The following is a 19400-nucleotide window of genomic DNA, read 5'->3' as shown; positions in this document are numbered from 1 at the left end:
TTTATTGTCAAACTCATTATGTTAAGTTCATAAAGGTTAGGCCTTTTTGTAGTTATATTCTGATTTAATAATACATTATAAATCTGGTTTAAAACACTAATATTACTATTTTTGTGTGTATTCTAATAAGTATTACTGTTTACTAAAAAAAAAAAAAATGTTCATAAATGTTCATGATATAGTTTTAAATAATTATAATTGGAATATTTTATGAGTTTATGTTAACCAAAACTATAGAAATTTATGTAAATGCACTTTGTAGTTATCTAACGACTAAAAATCTTTCCATTCATAAATGGAATTTCGACCTTCAAAAAATAATTTTAAAATAAATATTATTCATTTAAAATAAATTCTTGATTGATAAACACAATATTATAAATATCTTGTGTGTGACTTGAAAAGTTAGACTTTTTTTTGCTGAAACTTGAAAAGTTTGACTTGCATGTTGGAGGACATGTATCCTAGACAGACTCTAGCTATCCACATTTTCTATACTTACGACATTTGTTTTCGAATTTTCTAGTACTAGGATTAAAGGTGGCAATTAGTGGTTTTCAACAATTCAATACTTTTCATGATTTCACCCACAATCGAATCGACCTGTATCAGATCACCTCTCCACGGGTCTCACACTTTTACCAAAGTCATGTATCTCTCGTGAATTGGCTCGAGTGTTTGACGTCTTGCTGCTTTTTATTAATTCGACGTAAAAATTTTCAAAAAAAAAAAAATATATATATATATATATTATACATAAACGGTGAATTTTTTTTATAGAATAATTTTTTTTTCTTTTCTTTTTAATTTTTGGGATGATCCGTAAAATAATGGTAAGGAAATCATAGTTTATTATGTGATAAATTGATAAATCATGATTGGTGTAATCTCACTTTTATATAGATCAACTATTAACATGTATTTCATTATGAATCTGTGATACATATATACTTTCTAAGTAATTAATAAAAACGTTATGAAAAAAATTATTATTGAATTTATAGGACTCAGCAATACATTTGAGGCAATGATTCTCGAGAACCAAAAAAAAAAATTGTTGCAATAAAAAATTGTGGTTGCTCTTGCTGATATAAGAAAGGAAAATTAAAAATAAAATTATAATCTATATTTTGTTGTATTATTGTATATGAGTAATTTTAAGATCACAAATTATTTTATAATTTTTTTACTATAATTTTAATGTGACAAATTATGAGTGGTTAACTATTACTTATATATGAATCTACACTTTTTTATTTACCAATCACACTTTCCCACGTCACAATTATGATAATAAAATATAAAAAATTATGTCATCCTAAACTTTTCCTTATTATATATACATTGGCTCAAAAGCTCAACCAAAAGGTGGAATACCACGTCACAATTGTGACAAAAAAATATAAAAAATTATATGATCCTGAACTTTTTCTTATTGTGTATACATTGGCTCAAAAGCTCAACCAAAAGGTGGAAATGAATGATGGAACCAAGTTGCTTGACAGGTACGACATCATTGAACGAATATTCCATAATTTAGCGAATAATTGCAACAAAAATATATATATATATATATATATATAGGCATAATATTATAGGTTTTTTTTTTTTTGGTTGAGAAGAACATAATATTATAGCTTAATTACGATCTTCTTTTCATATATATATATATATATATATATATATATTAAAGCCTCACCTTCTTTGCTGTATGCTTAATGGTTGTCATCTTTGACCTAAACATTATTAAAAAAAGGAAAGTGTCACGTTCATGACGTTCCAATGAGACGGCTGACACGACCTCTTTCTTGGTTCTTTCCCTAGCTATAATGAAAGTATACCATTCATTCATCAAAGGAAGAAATTGAACTCTATGAAACCCAACTTCTATTTTTCAACTGATGCCATTTTTCTCAAAATTATAAATATCTTTTCAAGTGGTCAATAAAGGAGGAAATTAAAGTTTAAATCCATATGAAACACGATTTTTATTTTAAAATGATGTCATTTTATTTCAAGTGGTCAATAAAGGAGGAAATTAAAGTTTAAATCCATATGAAACCCGACATTTATTTTAAAATGATGCAATTTTTTTTTTCAAAATAATAAATATACTTCAAGTGGACAATAAAGGAGGAAATGTTTACATTCATAATGTAGCTTACTTTTATCTCCAATTTTAGGTAATTTAGACCATGCAGAATGCGACATTGCATTAATATGGAGTTATTACTAGTGTACTATCTTGAACAATTTTTCTTCAATATAGATGTTCATGGCAAAAAAAAAAAAAAAAAAAAACCTGCCCGCAGCTTTTATAGACGCATAACATATTGATTGTCCACACGTAAAATATTTCGTATTAATACGAATTTCAACTAAGTCTAACCTTCCCGGTTTCAAAAAAAAAACTAAGTCTAACCTTGGAAACTTGCACTCTTCATACATGTTTACGCAAAAATTATTATTCTAATCGATCAGCAAATTATGTTGAACATTGTGAGACAAACGTCATTGCTTGACTTTAGAGTGAACTTGGAACTTTTACTTCTATATATAACCTCTACCTCTATCATTTTTTTTTTTTTTTTAAACTAAAAAAACTATCATTTGTTAAAACTTAACATATATATAAAATAAAAAAATAAAATAAAAAGGAAATGAGAAAATCAAATAGGACAACCTTACCCTATTTCTGATTTCAAAATTTTAAACATTCAATCTCTTCCTCTCAATGGCAAAATTATTATTGTAAAGGAAAAAAAATATATAACTTGTTTCTAATCAAACAAATGTGAGACAAAACATGGTTTTAAGTAAATAAACTAACTTTTTTTCCCCAAATAAGTCAAGTTATTTACTTAAATCGCTTTTGTCACACATTTAAGCAAATAAGCTATAAATAAATAAGCTAAACAAATGCTAAACTTTTACAATAGTATTTTTTGGGGGGTTGGGTGGGAGGAACACAAGACAAGACCCTTTTTTTTTTTACATAAAACTCCTTCGAATTTTTGAGAGTAACACTTAACCTCGAAATTTTTTTAGTGTAATATAATTGTCCATATGATAATATTTTATATGAAAATTGTGCCATAAATATGAATATATTTCATCATATGATCAACTCATAATTTATTTTCATGAATGTTTAAAGTTTTACAAATAAAATAATACCACAGAGTTTAAGTATTGCACTCAAAATTTTAGAGAGTCCCATATTTAGATACATCACATAAGCTTTTATGTACTTTTATTGATATTTTATTTAATTTTTAGGAAAAAGAAGTTGATTTATAATATAGAAAATGAAATTTTTTACTTTAAAAAACTAATTATTTAAAGAGAAAATTCATGCAACGAGTATAAATAATTCTTCTCTCTCTTTCTCTATAATATATATATACACACACACATTTAGAATAGAAGATCTTGTTACTATTGTTTATATATAAACAAAAAATAATAATAATAAGATATTTTATTTGATGACAAGAGACTTTACCATGTGTTGATTGTCTTCTCATTTTTTTCTTTTTCCTTTGACATTAATCTAGGTTTCACCTTTATTTAATCCTTACATTTAATTATAGTTATCAAACCATTAACCTTTTCATGCGCACTCAGCCCAACTTTTTGAAGTGTTCTTTTGTTCTTTTCTTTCACCTATTGCCCCAACTTTCTAAAGTGTTATTTTCTTTCACCTATTGCCAATTGTTTTAACCTATAACGTCTGCTCCTAATGATAGTTTTTTATCATCAAACTAAGACGCCAATCGGTTTTTGGTGTAGGCGGAGATTGAACCCCAGATTTCTTATTCAACCATCAAAGAGTTTACCAGTTGAGCTAACTGAAACTCACAACTTCGTTTGAGCTGTTTGAGTAAAAAAAGTATATAACTATATGTGGGGCCCAAATGATTTATGGGCCAGGCCCATCTACCCGGGGAGAATCCAAAGGCCCAAGCCGAGGAGGGCTATGGCCCAAACTCGACAAGATAGCCTTTGGATACCGCCGAGGGCAGTTCAGTCCTCGGCAGACCCAAAGTACCCCCAGAAAGAAGGGTAAAAATGGTATAGGACTGAAACTTGGAAGAAATATCTAAAATATCCAGGGAAAGCTGCTGTTACTGCCATTTAATGTTCTGAACCTGACAGAGCCGCATTCTTTGGCTTTTACAACCATCCCCAACGACTTTGGGTATGGACTGACGGGACAAGTATCAGCCTTGGAAAGGTTGACCCTATACGTGGATGAAGGATAGTGGACGCAGGCGAGTATAAAAGGAAAGATAAGGAACCTAGAGAAGTGGTTGGGAAAAATGGCCAAAAACCAGAGCCTCCCAGCCCACCTCCAGGAGAAAGACTCCAGGGGTGAAGGAAAACTTAACCTTGTATGAACACCGCGAAAAATCCACCGCTTGTCGATCAAGGCCTAGCCTTCCAAACCCACGCTCTACAAATGATATTGTTAGGGCCTTTTCACGTGCGAACCCGACACTGTTACGGTCCGCCACGAATCTGTGTTAAGGCATTTTTCTGCCTGGAATATCATTAAGGGCAAGCTTATATTTAATATTCATGCATAAAGTAGTTGTTACGGAGAAGAAAGATATGTATAGAGAAATAGACACATATTTTATTAAGACAAAGGAACAGTACAGTGTACAATGAAAAGCTGAAACAAAGCTTACATTGATGCTAACTACGTAAGTAACGAAAAATACAAGAGAGTGAAGATAAAGCCGAGGAGGTAGCACAGAGGAGAAGTTGGCTACTGCCTCGAGACCTTATTCCTCCTCAATGCTTTTGCACGCCCATAACTCAGGCAGCAAAAGAACCCGACTTAAGCCTCACACCGCTGAGGGAAAGATGCAGGGAGCCGGAAGCTGAGGAGCCTTCACCAAAAATTTGTCTGCAACAAGGCAGAGGTGCTGGGGGCGGAGAATCTTTCTTCTGACACACCAAAAATTTGGCATGAATAGAACCTGCTTCGGATTTTGACTAAAAGAGGGAGAAACACCCTTTCCCCTCTGTCAAACTCGAGTATTCTCTTGAATTTGTGCCTCCTTTGCCCGTGCCTCACTATCTGGAGTCTCAGGAGGACACGGCGCCTTTGTGGCGGAGAGAGCCCTTTTGCCCCAACCCTCGCTTCGAACATGATGTACTAGGAGAGAAGATTGAAGGATTTGTGCGAAAGTAAAGCGACTTTCTCTCCTATTTATTTAAGAGATAAGGTGGAGGCATTTTACTCACGCGGCGTCCCAAGGAACGCTACAAACAAAATGTCTCTGGCTCGATTTCCAACGTCGTCTGCAACCCTGAGGCTAAAGGAGTCTCGAGAAGGCGCACCTCGAACACTGGGACGCTAAAAAGTACCGCGTGATCAAAGACTACGGAAATACCTCTTAATTTGCGGGCCCAGTAAATTCGCGGCCCAAGCCCGTTCAGCATAGGAGCCCAGGGACAGAACCAAGGCCTTGCATGGTCCTCGGACTCAAGCCTATGGGGAAACCAAGTACATAAAAAATTACAAGTTTTGGACAGAACTAAGGCCTTGCATGGTCCTCGGACTCAAGCCTATGGGGAAACCAAGTACAAAAAATTATAATTATTACAAGTTTTGGACAAAACCAAGGCCTTGTATGGTCCTCGGACCCAAGCCAATGGGGAAACCAAATACTTGGATAAGAAAAGGTTTGAATTTTGTAAGATGGGTTACTTGATAAAAATGTCAGGTCACTTCATCCACGGCTTAAACACCATAAAAGGTTAAGGCTAATAAAGGTGTAAGGAAGGTGGTGGAACGCCCTAGCATTTAGTCGTATAAGAAGGCTGTTCATTTGGTGGGTGATATATCTTCAAATGGTTATTCCTCACACGGCATCAAACCTTCGTTTTTCTTCTCGGCTAGTATGGGGTAAGTATTACTTTTCACTGGTCGGCCTTATTGTGCCAAGCATTTCTATTAAAGTTATGGCGACATCTTTTTATTATCAAGTATTTTGGTCTTAGTCGTCATTGATTTAGATGCTATATTACGGTGCCGAGCAGCGTTTGTAAATTTAAAAAAAAGGCATAGAGACAAAACATGCGAAATAAAATAACAACAATTTTTATTAATACGAAAAATTATTACAACGTACAAAGAGGGGCTCAAACGAGCCTATACAAAATGTGAACTGCCTAAGCAACAATTACATCCGTAGTACAGATAAGTAAACTGTCAGACGTCTTTTAAACTCGTCTTCAAAGTCTCTCCAATCTCTGCCTCAATACTGCTCATATTACGATAAGAACCTTCTTTGGGAAAAAATGAAGGAGAAGGAAATAGTAAGGAAGAAATCAATGAAGAAGATGGAGGAAATGAATGAAGAAGATGGAGGACATGAGTAAAGAAGGAGGAGAAGAAGAGAGAAGAGATGAAAAGAAAGAAAAAGGAGCAAAAGAGGGAGAAGTGAAAGCACCAGGATGGATCTGGTGCTGGGAAGACTAAGAAAGGGAGACGGAGGATAGCACCAGTGAAGGAAGAGAGGAAGAAGTAGAGACACTTAGTCCCTGCCTCGATCCTGACTCCCAACACACTGGAGCCATACTAGGTATGCTCATAGGAGAGCGGTTGGTACTGATGATGGGTGTTCTCGACTCAGTCACGCCGAAAGTTTGACGTGACAAGTCCCTGCTTCGGATTTGGACTGAAAGAAGGGTGAGGTTGATTTTGAGTCTTCGCCATCCCTGTCCCGATCGAGCCATAATGAGCTTTATTGGAACATGGCGTTTATGGGAGGGGTTTGGCTCCTGCATCACTCGTTGTTATGGTAAAGTGTATCACGATTTAGTGTATAAACCAGTGGGTAAAATGAACCCTAGGGGAGGCCAAGTATTTCAAATCTCAGAAGGATGAAAAAGGATTCTTTACAAAAACAATAACCTCCTCCCTTCCTTCTTATACAGAGGGTGGAGCGGGAGACATTTAATAGGTTCAGATCTCCAAAGGAATCTGCCAACACAAACATGCCGGTTCCGTTTCTCCACCCCATCAAAACAAACCGCCGAATTAAAGTAGTCTCGTAAATAGTGGTCATTAAAAGCGCGTTTTGGATACCCAAACGATAAGAACGCATCAAGCGCGAAATCAAAAAACTGTCTCATAGACCGGTGCATTTCTTGGACAGATGAAGAGCCGCCAGCATTATTAATAGGCCAAATTGATTGGGCCGTAGGAAGAGGTTCGGCATCACCAAAACCCCCATTTCCAACCAAGAGGTTGGATAGCCGGGTTTTGAGGGGCTATTGTGGGGCCCAAATGATTTATGGGCCAGGCCCATCTACCCGGGGAGAATCTAAAGGCTCAAGCCGAGGAGGGCTATGGCCCAAACTCGACAAGATAGCCTTTGAATACCGCCGAGGGCAGTTCAGTCCTCGGCAGACCCAAAGTACCCCCAGAAAGAAGGGTAAAAACGGTATAGGACTGAAACTTGGAAGAAAGATCTAAAATATCCAGGGAAAGCTGCTGTTACTGCCATTTAATGCTCTGAACCTGACAGAGCCGCATTCTTTGGCTTTTACAACCATCCCCAACGACTTTGGGTATGGACTGACGGGACAAGTATCAGCCTTGGAAATGTTGACCCTATACGTGGATGAAGGATTGTGGACGCAGGCGAGTATAAAAGGAAAGATAAGGAACCTAGAGAAGTGGTTGGGAAAAATGGCCAAAAACCAGAGCCTCCTAGCCCACCTCCAGGAGAAAGACTCCAGGGGTGAAGGAAAACTTAACCTTGTATGAACACCGCGAAAAACCCACCGCCTGTCGATCAAGGCCTAGCCTTCCAAACCCACGCTCTACAAATGATATTGTTAGGCCTTTTCACGTGCGAACCCGACACTGTTACGGTCCGCCACGAATCGTGTCCTTACACTATATATTTACGTGTATCCAATTTTAAGGGTTTTGAATTTTTAAAGTTATCAATTTACCTATATAGCCTTGGTGTTATTGTTCAGAGGCCTTTTTAAAATTAATATATATATATATATATATATATATGTATATATATAGTAAGAAACATTATATTTTAGTTTGAACAGGGAATATTTATATTTTAAGTATAAGATTTATCTTGTTATTCTTTTAGTATGAAAAGTGTATTATATTTTTATGGAATTTGAATTATAATTTTTTTTAACATTAATTTGTTTTATTTTTTATAAAGAATTTGTTTTATTGTTGAATTATTTTCGATTACATATTAAAAGTATTTTTAGAGGACTGAAAAATAAACAGTAAAGAATTCTATTTAATATATATATATATATATATCTTCTATACTATATATATATATATATATCTTCTATACTATATATACTATATATAAGGGAATTCCTCTCTTTCAAATGAACTTTTATGTAGTTTAAAAATACCCTTATTAATGAATCGTAACTTCTCTTATAAATAATACCATAAATGGCAAATAACAAATTTCATTTTAAAATAAGAATATATATTTTTAAATTTTAATAGATGCAAATTATTAATCTTTACTCAAAAAAATAGAAAAACCTCTGACTATCTAAACTAAGTTAATATCTTTATTACCACCTTTGGAGAAAGAAAAAAAGAAAAAAAAGAAAAAGAAAGAAAAAGAGGTTAAACTCCAACTCACCTACCTTAGAAAAATTATTGCATACAACGTATGTATTCTACTTCTCACACAATGTGTTCAACATATGAACCTCCAAGGATGTAGAACTCAGGACAGATGAAAGAATCTTGCATGAGATTCCTTCCCTTCCATTACATCCTTATTTGCATCCTCGTTCATGCATCTTCAATTGAAAAAAAATAAATAATAATAATAAAACAAATAGCTGCAGCCACTAGTAAGTATGTACCAAACACAAACCTACTGTTTTAATTTTTTCTCCACTATATATTTAATCATAACTTAGCATATATTTGTTTTATTTTCCTTATAAAATAATCAAAATTAATTAATTTTTTTTTTTTTTGTGTTCCAATATATATTTAATCATTACTTAGCATATATTTGTTTTACTTTCCTTATAAAATAAACAAAATGAAAAATGAAAAAAAAATTAGACACACACCGTATCATAATTGGTGAAATGTAAAATAGAACAAAAAATGAGATATGAATTATATTTGGTATGTACCTACCTCAGATTTAGATAATTTCAATGTAATTTGTGATATGTAAATAAATAAATAAAAAAAAGGTTAAAAAAATTGAAATATAATTTTTGTTTTTTGATTCAAGGGCTTTCAATTTTACCCATGAGTTTACCCTTAAATGGATTCCAATCCCACTAAAAGAAGGGTAAAATACAATTAACAATTATGGGGTTTGGGCTAATACTAACTAAAATCATTTACATTAGTTTATATATAATAGAAAAATGTATAGAATTTATACAGTTTTGTCTAAAAATAACTCATATTAGTTTGTGTATAATTGTGTAAATTTACAAGTTTATTATAATAACCAAATAAATTTACATTGATGTTATTCATTTTTTATTTAGTTGTTTATTCTTTCTTTACATATCTTGAAGATGAAGAAAGAAAATCGATAGAGTTTGTTGTGTATGAAGAAAGAGAAGCAATTTAAAAAATAAAAAAAAAATAATATTTTAATGACAACTATTACTTTTCAAAACCGATCAACTAGGTTTTAATCATTGTGAAAAAAAAAAAAAAAAGTAACAATTCAAGGATTAGATTAGTTTTAAGGATTAAGTTGGTCGGTTTTAAAAAAGTTTATACTTAATTAGTACTATTAGTTTAAACTTATTTTACCAAAAAAAAGAAAAAGAAAAAAACTACCTTGGAAATAGACATGTATTGAATTGTGTGAAACAATAAAAGTACAAAAAAAGTAAACACACCGTTGGATGAACGGTGCCTACAAATAAGGGGGCATGTAGTGTTTTATATTCTGTTCAGTGCTGGCGCCATTCCATAACAGTCAATGGACTCTTCTCCGATTTCAAGGTTCCGCTGCTTCGACCCCACCAACTCCTACCCCACCACCACACCCAATCACACCCCAATTCCCCGCCACCGCAACAACTACAAGGGCACTTTGGCAATTTCCGTCAACTCCGAGCCCAAAATTGTCTCCGGCGAAGCTGGTTATGTTCTTGAGGACGTTCCTCACTTCACCGATTACATTCCTGACCTCCCTGTCCGTATCTCTCTCTCTCTCTCTCTCTCTCTCACTTTAAGGCTTTGTTTGGTTGCTGAGAAATGAAAAGGAAAAAAAAATTTTTTTTTTATCACTATCGGTCTTTTGTTGCAGAGAAAATGAAAGGAAAGAGAAGGAAAAAGTGATTTTTGAACTTTTTTTTTGTTTTTTGAAGTTGATAACTTTAGCTTTTCTTTCTCTTTCTCCGATGGTCTGTTTGGTTGCCGAGTAAAACAGAGGGAATGGAAGGGAAAAAGGAAATGAAAGGAATTTTATGACTTTCGTCTGGAGCCTTACGATGATATTGCTTGAGAGTCTGTTTGGTTGCCGAGAAAAAAGTCATTTTTTTTTCTCTCTAAGGCTCTGTTTGGTTGCTGAGAAATGAATTTTATGGTTTTCGTTGTAGAGAAAATGAAAGGAAAGAACAGGAAAAGTGATTTTTGAACTTTTTTAATTTTAATTTTTAAAATTTTTAACTTTAACTGATCTTTCTCTCTCTGATGGTCTGTTTGGTGGAGGAGAAAAACAAAGGGGACGAAAGGGAGCAAGGAAATGAAACGAATCTTATGACTTCCGGTCTGTGTTTATACGATAAAATTGCATGATAGTCTGTTTGGTCTCCGAGAACAAAACAGAGAGAGCAAGGAATTTTATCAATTTATGACTCTCGATGTTGCTTTATATGATAATATTGCATGAGTCTGTTTGGTTGCGGAGAAAACAGAAGAAAGAAATGGAAATGGAATTTACGAAATTTTCTTTCTTGAATTTATGATTTTCTCTTATTTACGGCCTGTTCGGTTGCGGAGAGAACTAAATTAAAAGAGAAGGAAAAGGAATTAATAAGCTTTTTTTCGGTTTATTGCTTCTTTTTTTTTTTCTTTTTTGATTGTTATTGCTTTTGTTTATGTTCTTGGAAATTAATACTATGTAATAGTATTAATTTTTTTAATACTATTACTATGTAATAGTTAAATTTTTGTAGTGTTAATTTTTTATTTTTCCCTAGGGGAAACTATATAACTGAAAAGAAAGTCAGATAACTATTTTATTTTATTTTTTAACAGGGACTTTTTTTTTTTTTTTATATATAAAAAAAAAATTCTAAGAAGGCACTAGAAAAAAATAAGCTTTAAGAGAAATCATGATTTTTTTTTTTCAAAAATATTCTTTTTAGATATATATATATATATATATTATTGTATTTAATTTGTATAAACTAGAAAAACAGAGGAAAAAAAATAGAAAGAAGGAAAGCAACTTAATAATTGGGAAGAAAAGTATAGACTGTGATCACTTTCATGACAATGTAACAAAATAAATTTCAAAGAGCGGTCTGTAATCAACAATTGAAGTTTTATGAGCACTGTGATTACTTCCATTAAATTTGACTTGAAGAGGAAAGGAGTTTATATGAGATGTAGCTTATTCTTTATATTATGTTATCATGCAGACATATCCAAATCCGTTACAAGACAATCCTGCCTATTCAGTTGTTAAGTAAGTTGATGCATAAATTCTTCTTTCTGTAGCTGTTTGATGGTTAATTTTATGCCCGGATGCTATAAACAGATTTGATTATTAATTTAAAATTGTCTTCTGATTTGACCAGGCAGTATTTTGTTAATGTAGATGATACGGTTGCTCAACAGGTAAATGATCTGTACTGGTTGTTCTTTCTGATGAATTTCTGTCGTTTAATGGCTTTACTGAAATGTAAGTGTATAGTTTTCTAATTCCAATATTGTTCCTTTGTATAGATTGTTGTTGCGAAGGATAGTCCAAGAGGGACACATTTTCGTCGTGCTGGACCTCGTCAAAAGGTCTAGACTTTTACTCCCCCTTAGAGTTCATGATATTCTTCTGTCCATGTTATGGTGAATAACGGCACATGTTTTGAATGTTTCTCAGGTGTATTTTGAATCAGAGGACGTGCATGCATGTATTGTAACATGTGGTGGTCTATGCCCTGGTCTAAATACAGTGATTAGGGAAATAGTATGTGGATTATACCACATGTATGGTGTCCACAAAGTTCTTGGGATTGAGGTGAGCAAACGCTTCTGTCATTACATTAAACTTCAGTCTAGGTTCTTGTTTGGATTTTTGGGAAGTACAAGGAAAAGGAAGGTAGAATGCTGACAATGCTCGAATATGTTGTTGATAGCATTCTTTCTTATATTCTTTTCCTTCTTGTTGAAGTTTTTGACATCTGAAAGGAGACCAACACTTTGATTTTATGACTCAACTCTGGTGTTGGTTAGTACTTTATTTGTGATAGTGTTAAAAAAAGAATGCATAATTATACAATATTGACTAAAAGGGTCTTTTTGTACATATAGGGAGGTTACCGAGGTTTTTATGCTCGAAATACAATTCCTTTGACACCAAAGGTGGTGAATGACGTCCATAAACGTGGTGGCACCATCCTTGGGTCATCACGTGGAGGCCATGATACCTCTAAAATTGTTGACAGCATTCAGGACCGGGGAATTAATCAGGTTAATTTGTCTGCCCTTTTTAATTCATACATCTGACCGCATTCTACATTGTTGCATCTACCTTTGCAAACTAATCCCATATTTTGATTTTTTTCCTCTTTTTAAATATCATCTCAGGTTTACATAATTGGAGGAGATGGAACTCAGAAAGGGGCTTCTGTGATTTTTGAGGTAATTCAGTTTAATGTGGAAGCAATGATTTTTTTTGATAAACAAGTCTTACAATGATGGGATTATGTGTGAGTTTTGCTAAAAAGATAATTATAAAATTGAGTTAGAATAATTGCTGGTCATAGTATTTAGTTATTTATAAATAACTTATGAATGCAGGAAATTAGAAGGCGTGGCCTTAAAGTTGTGGTGGCAGGAATACCAAAGACAATTGATAATGACATTCCGGTAGTTCTCAAGCTCAACATCTGAAGTTTTATTTATACCCATCTTCTGATCCAAAACTTTGATATGATGTTGGAATTGACTCAATATTGAATATTATGCCCTTTTTGGTTCAGGTTATAGACAAGTCCTTTGGTTTTGACACCGCAGTTGAGGAGGCTCAACGAGCTATTAATGCAGCCCATGTTGAATCAGAAAGCTTTGAGAATGGTATTGGATTTGTCAAGTTAATGGGCCGCTACAGTGGTAAGCTTCTTTCCTTTAGTAGCTATTTTAGCAGATCAAAGAAGTCACACCTGAAAAATTGTTGGTTTGATTTGAACCTGTGCTTAATGTTACAGTGAAATGAGCTTACATTGAAAAGAGAGCTAAAGACTTTCCTTAGTAATGAACATTCAATTTTCATGGCTACACAACTAGAGCCACTATTTAGGATATATCTTTATTCCGTTTCTTTTTCTTTCTTTTTTTCATTGATTTCGTGACATCTATGCATGTTGACGGCTTCATAATTTATAAGAAGTTTCTCTTTCCTTGTTGCCTTTCTTCCACCCCCCTCCCCCCCCAAATTTTTTTTCCTGTACTTAGAACTTTTTCTCGTTATTTGAGCTATATTTATAATTTGCTAATTATTCTTAGATTTTTCATTGATTCACGTGGCAAATCGTAGCATTCTGAGCAAAAATTCATCTTTTTTGCATTTGTCATTTTATGGAATAGAAAATTTAAATTCTAAATCACTTCCTACTAATCCATACCAATATTAATATTTCTCCTCCTTATTTAAGTCTTTCTGTTTTAACTTCTTTCACTTTTTACTTGGTCGTCTTTAATTCTACTTGAGCAAGCCTCAAGCATTCTTAAATGATCACATTGATCAACCTAGGGTGCTGATTGCTGAATGGGGCATGTCCGCCTAGTAATTAAGCATCCAGGTCAATTAGTGTTCTCATTAAACGTCCCCCCCCCCCCCCCCTCCCCTTTTTCTTTTTTTGAGGCATTTCTCTTTCATAAACTCTTCTTAATTAAATCAGCCATTTTAAAGAGAAACGATGTTTCTTAAATTAGCTTCACCTTATTCTTGTCATGCAGGATTCATAGCAATGTATGCTACTCTTGCTAGCCGGGATGTGGACTGTTGCTTGATTCCCGAGTCACCCTTTTATCTTGAAGGACCTGGTGGGCTATTTGAATTCATTGAGAAAAGATTGAAAGAACATGGACACATGGTTATAGTAATGGCTGAAGGCGCAGGACAAGAGCTGCTTTCTGAAAGCATTCGCGCCAATGACCAACAGGATGCTTCTGGTAATAAGCTACTCAATGATGTGGGTCTATGGATATCTCAGAGGATTAAGGTATAAATTCTAGGATATTTTATTTCACTTTGGTGTTAAATGTATATTTTTTTGCCATGCCTTGCAATTGTGAACATATCAGCTTTGATTTAGCAATGAAAGGACTGTAAGAGGAGTATTTGTGTAGTGACTTCTAAGTTCTAATTAGAGGCTTTGCCTATAATTTCCTTTTTGCTTTGGGATATGATACTGGAGACTTATGAAGTAATTCAAGTTATTCAACTGTATAAGGTGCCCCTTTTCAGTTTGACAAATAGTAAGCGATTAGCACTGCAACATGGTGAATTGAGTGTCACTCACTTCAATTGATATGATTTATAGAAAATCATGTGGGGGCTTATAATTTTTATTTCTTTTCAGAGAAATGCTGTTAATTACCAGTGACTAGATTACAAATATGAAAAGTTCTTCCAAGTTAATCATAGGTTTTTTGTTGCTCAGGATCACTTCAAGAAACCGAAGATGGCAATAAATCTCAAATATATAGGTAGTTTATTGAAATAATTTCTTCTTATTATATGTTTCTTTTTCAGTTTGTCCTTCAATATGATTAGAAAATGATAAGACTTTGTTTGCTTGCAGATCCCACTTACATGATACGTGCTGTTCCGAGCAATGCATCTGATAATGTTTATTGCACCCTCCTTGCACACAGTGCAGTTCATGGTGCAATGGCGGGGTATACAGGCTTCACAGTTGGCCCTGTTAATGGAAGACATGCTTACATACCATTCCGGGTGAGTTTCTTTGATTCAAAACAAATTTCTTGTCTTCCCTTAAATCATATTTAGTTGTCTCTGTGGGCTATTTGCATGTAACTGCTGGAATTGCATATGTATGGCCCCTGCATGTGCGAGCAATCTGAAACTATGCTTCTTGCTACATTATACATATCCAGGAAGCCCAATTGAACAAAGTTCCAGTTTACAACGTCATGCAAATTGAACAGATTTAATTGACATTTGATAATATCAAGCCTAATTTTCTCCTCTTTAAATATTGCCGAAGGGAACTTGCAACTTATCCAAAAAAGAAAGAAAAAAAATTCTAGTGGATTAAACGAGAGATGAGCTCTTTCAATTAAAGCTGGAGCAATATCAGTTTTATTACAAGCAACTACAGCTTTCTTTCTTTTTTAATTCATATGGACTAGTTTGCTCAAGTAAATCGAATTTTCTGTGCAGCGGGTGATCGAGACACAAAACAAGGTTGTGATAACTGACAGGATGTGGGCAAGGCTGCTGTGTTCAACCAATCAGCCAAGCTTTTTGGACCATAAAGATGTAGTCGGAGACGAGAAGGAGGAAGTACCACAAATCCAATCAATAAATGGGGAGAACAATTTAGAAGCAAGAGCAACTAAGCATAGAGAGCCGAAAGATGTCACTGAGGACACAAGAGAGGAAGAACCACCAATCCTGCTAGTAAATGGGAACAGCCATTTAGAAGCCATAATGGCTAACCAAAAGTGACTAGCAGCACCAATTCAATTTGAACAGCTGCTAATTTTAAGTTATCTGTCATTGGGGGTACCCCTTTTCTTTATCTTTTTGTTGCATGCTGATATAAGTTCTACCAAGTGAACCCTATACCCAGTGGTGATTCATATCATTTTAGTGTGAAATTACCCTACCATAGATAGGGGCTACAATACTTTCATAAAGAACCACTGTATATAATTCTGAACGGTGGTTATGACAATATTATACGGGAATATACAATTATATCTGAGCCTTTCATAAGTACTAAATAGATATATTTGCACTTAAATTCTGTGCCTAGGTGCATTTCTCCACTTCATTGTAGATCAGATTGGAGAGAGAGAGTTATAAACATCGAAGATCTTGAGGAAACATGTCATGGCAATTTTTTTCCTCTCCCCCCGGCTTCCCTAAACCAAGCAAACCCAAGAGAAAGATAGGCCTTCGCTTTGAAGGCTGGTACCACCAAGGCCATCTTATATGCCCTAAATCAAAGATCCTTGTCCATGAGAAAACCCTAGTTCGTAGGTTTGAAGGCTAAGCCAGCAAGGCCATCTATAAGACTAGCAAATACAAGTCAATCTTGCCATTTTCAGCATGGACAGAGTTTTACACCAAAATATACCACGTGACAACTCAAAAGATTATCCACTGTGACTTCCAGTTAGCTTAATAAGTAAAGTATTTTGTTGTTAAATAAAAAATTTGGAATTCAACCCCGATCTACACTAAAAACCAATCAGTGTCTTAGCTTAATAATAGAGAACAATTATTATGAAATTGACGCTACAAATTTGAAATACTATCATATCTATAAAATAAAAATAAAAAGATTATATGGGTGTACTTTTTATTACATGACTTGCTTAATAATTATTTGATTTGTTTAAATGTTTAATACACGAAAAAGGTTTTATAAATCATCAATGATCATGTAATGGGCTGGAGGAAGAATATGTCCAATATATAAGGAAGCAACAGGATCAGTGGGACTCTTAATTTCAATAACAATCCTTTGCATCACTCTATGAACAAGTTTTATCTTAAGTTTACTAAGGCCAAAAGCAACCGGCAAGCAAACATTATTCCTTATAACCACATCATTCTCAACAGGAAAAGTTTTTCCAATTAAAATTGTTATTGCCACCACTCGCTTGAATAATGCATGAGATGCTCATTCTTGTGAAGTTTCTCCAGCAACATTTTATTAGCTTTGGCACTAACAATTCTTCTGACAAAGTTTTGAACATGAAGCATCTTATCATTTACATATTTGTCAATGGTACACCAAGGACTGACGTGGAATGCAGCAGCACATTTAAATACATAAAGGAAAATACAATATAATTGATTAGGGATCAGCAAAGTGCTCCAAAATAAACAATATATTCATTTTGCTATGCGGTTGTAATAATTGTACTATTTTTCATGTGTAACATTTTCACACCTAAGATTTGCAGAATTTCTACAAATCTTAATGTAACACAAGGAGTAAACCTGATCTCCATCTTCATTTCAGTGTGCCCTGAACACGGTGTTAATAACCTCTTTCAGATTCCTGCAGTCTATGATTTCCATTCCTTCAAAACCATGAGATCCTAAAGATTTCTCAGCTGATTTGGGAACAATACACATTTTATAGCCCAGTTTTGCCACTGTGTTTACCCTTTTCTCCATTCTAGGTACCAAAATATTGAAACAAAACAGTCTCAAAAATCAAAAGTCCCATTTAAGCAGGAAAATAATTAAACAAAGGAAAAAAGCATTCCAAATATATGTGCTAGCTGCAATGCTAGCAAATCTCATATGAACTGCTAAGACAAGGTCCACTGATAAATTTTGGTATTGCATTATTGAAATGAATTCTAAACACCAATCAACAATATCCAATAATTTTATCAAAATTTTGTGCATGGAATTAGTTGCTTTGCCCAGCTCTAGGCTTACTACTATCAGAAAGGTTATTTGTGCTAGCTGCAATGCATCTGATAATGTTTATTGCACCCTCCTTGCACACAGTGCAGTTCATGGTGCAATGGCAGGGTATACAGGCTTCACAGTTGGCCCAGTTAATGGAAGACATACTTACATACCATTCGGGGTGAGTTTCTTTGATTCCAAACAAATTTCTTATCTTCCCTTAAATCATATTTAGTTGTCTCTATGGGCTATTTGCACGTAACTGCTGGAATTGCATATGTATGGCCCCTGCATGTGCGAGCAATCTGAAACTATGCTTCTTGCTACATTATACATATCCAGGAAGCCCAATTGAACAAAGTTCCAGTTTACGATGTCATGTAAATTGACCAGATTTAATTGACATTTGATAATATCAAGCCTAATTTTCTCCTCTTTAAATATTGCCGAAGGGAACTTGCAACTTATCCAAAAAAGAAAGAAAAAAAATTCTAGTGGATTAAACGAGAGATGAGCTCTTTCAATTAAAGTTGGAGCAATATCAGTTTTATTACAAGCAACTACAACTTTCTTTCTTTTTTAATTCATATGGACTAGTTTGCTCAAGTAAATCGAATTTTCTGTGCAGCGGGTGATCGAGACACAAAACAAGGTTGTGATAACTGACAGGATGTGGGCAAGGCTGCTGTGTTCAACCAATCAGCCAAGCTTTTTGGACCATAAAGATGTCGTCGGAGACGAGAAGGAGGAAGTACCACAAATCCAATCAATAAATGGGGAGAACCATTTAGAAGCAAGAGCAACTAAGCATAGAGAGCCGAAAGATGTCACTGAGGACACAAGAGAGGAAGAACCACCAATCCTGCTAGTAAATGGGAACAGCCATTTAGAAGCCATAATGGCTAACTAAAAGTGACTAGCAGCACCAATTCAATTTGAGCAGCTGCTAATTTTAAGTTATCTGTCATTGGGGGTACCCCTTTTCTTTTCTTTTTTTGTTGCATGCTGATATAAGTTCTACTAAGTGAACCCTATACCCAGTGGTGATTCATATAATTTTAGTGTGAAATTACCCTACCATAGATGGGGCTACAATATTTTCATAAAGAACCACTGTATATTATTCTAAACGGTGGTTATGACATTATTATATGGGAATATACAATTATCTCTGAGCATTTCATAAGTACTAAATAGATATATTTGCACTTAAATTCTGTGTCTACGAGCATTTCTCCACTTCATTGTAGATCAGATTGGAGAGAGAGAGAGAGAGAGTTATAAACATCAAAGATCTTGAGGAAACATGTCATGGCAATTTTTTCCTCACACCCCCCGCCCCCCACTTCCCTAAACCAGGCATACCCATGAGAAAGACAGGCCTTTGCTTTGAAGGCTGGTACCACCAAAGGCCATCTGTTAGGATGCCCTAAATCAAAGATACCGTTTCCATGAGAAAACCCTAGTTCGTAGCTTTGAACGCGAACCCAGCAAGGCCATCTATAAGACTCTAGTGATTAGCAAATACAAGTCAAT

At 34.4% G+C, this 19400-nt stretch overlaps 1 protein-coding gene across 2 annotated transcripts; it reads left to right on the top strand.

Moving 5' to 3' along the window:
- Positions 1-9923: 9923 nt before the first annotated feature.
- Positions 9924-18215, top strand: LOC115989474 (ATP-dependent 6-phosphofructokinase 7-like). Of its 2 annotated transcripts, none has more exons than XM_031113161.1 (13): positions 9924-10208; positions 11662-11708; positions 11821-11860; positions 11969-12031; positions 12120-12257; positions 12551-12709; positions 12827-12880; positions 13040-13108; positions 13222-13351; positions 14198-14463; positions 14905-14950; positions 15046-15129; positions 17975-18215. In XM_031113161.1, exons 1-13 carry the CDS (start codon positions 9993-9995, stop codon positions 18097-18099), a joined length of 1437 nt encoding a protein of 478 aa, XP_030969021.1. In that variant the 5' UTR covers positions 9924-9992; the 3' UTR covers positions 18100-18215. The 2 variants fall into 2 exon arrangements, with proteins under 2 accessions (XP_030969021.1, XP_030969020.1); XM_031113160.1 differs by lacking the exon at positions 17975-18215 and adding an exon at positions 15648-16208 and having other exon boundaries at positions 9925-10208; positions 15046-15200.
- The last annotated feature ends 1185 nt before the right edge of the window (positions 18216-19400 follow it).

Source organism: Quercus lobata, chromosome 5 (assembly GCF_001633185.2).
Source record: "Quercus lobata isolate SW786 chromosome 5, ValleyOak3.0 Primary Assembly, whole genome shotgun sequence".
Taxonomy (NCBI): Eukaryota; Viridiplantae; Streptophyta; class Magnoliopsida; order Fagales; family Fagaceae; genus Quercus; species Quercus lobata.
The sequence above is the reverse complement of the archived record's forward strand: the minus strand, read 5'-3'. Positions and strand labels throughout refer to the sequence as shown.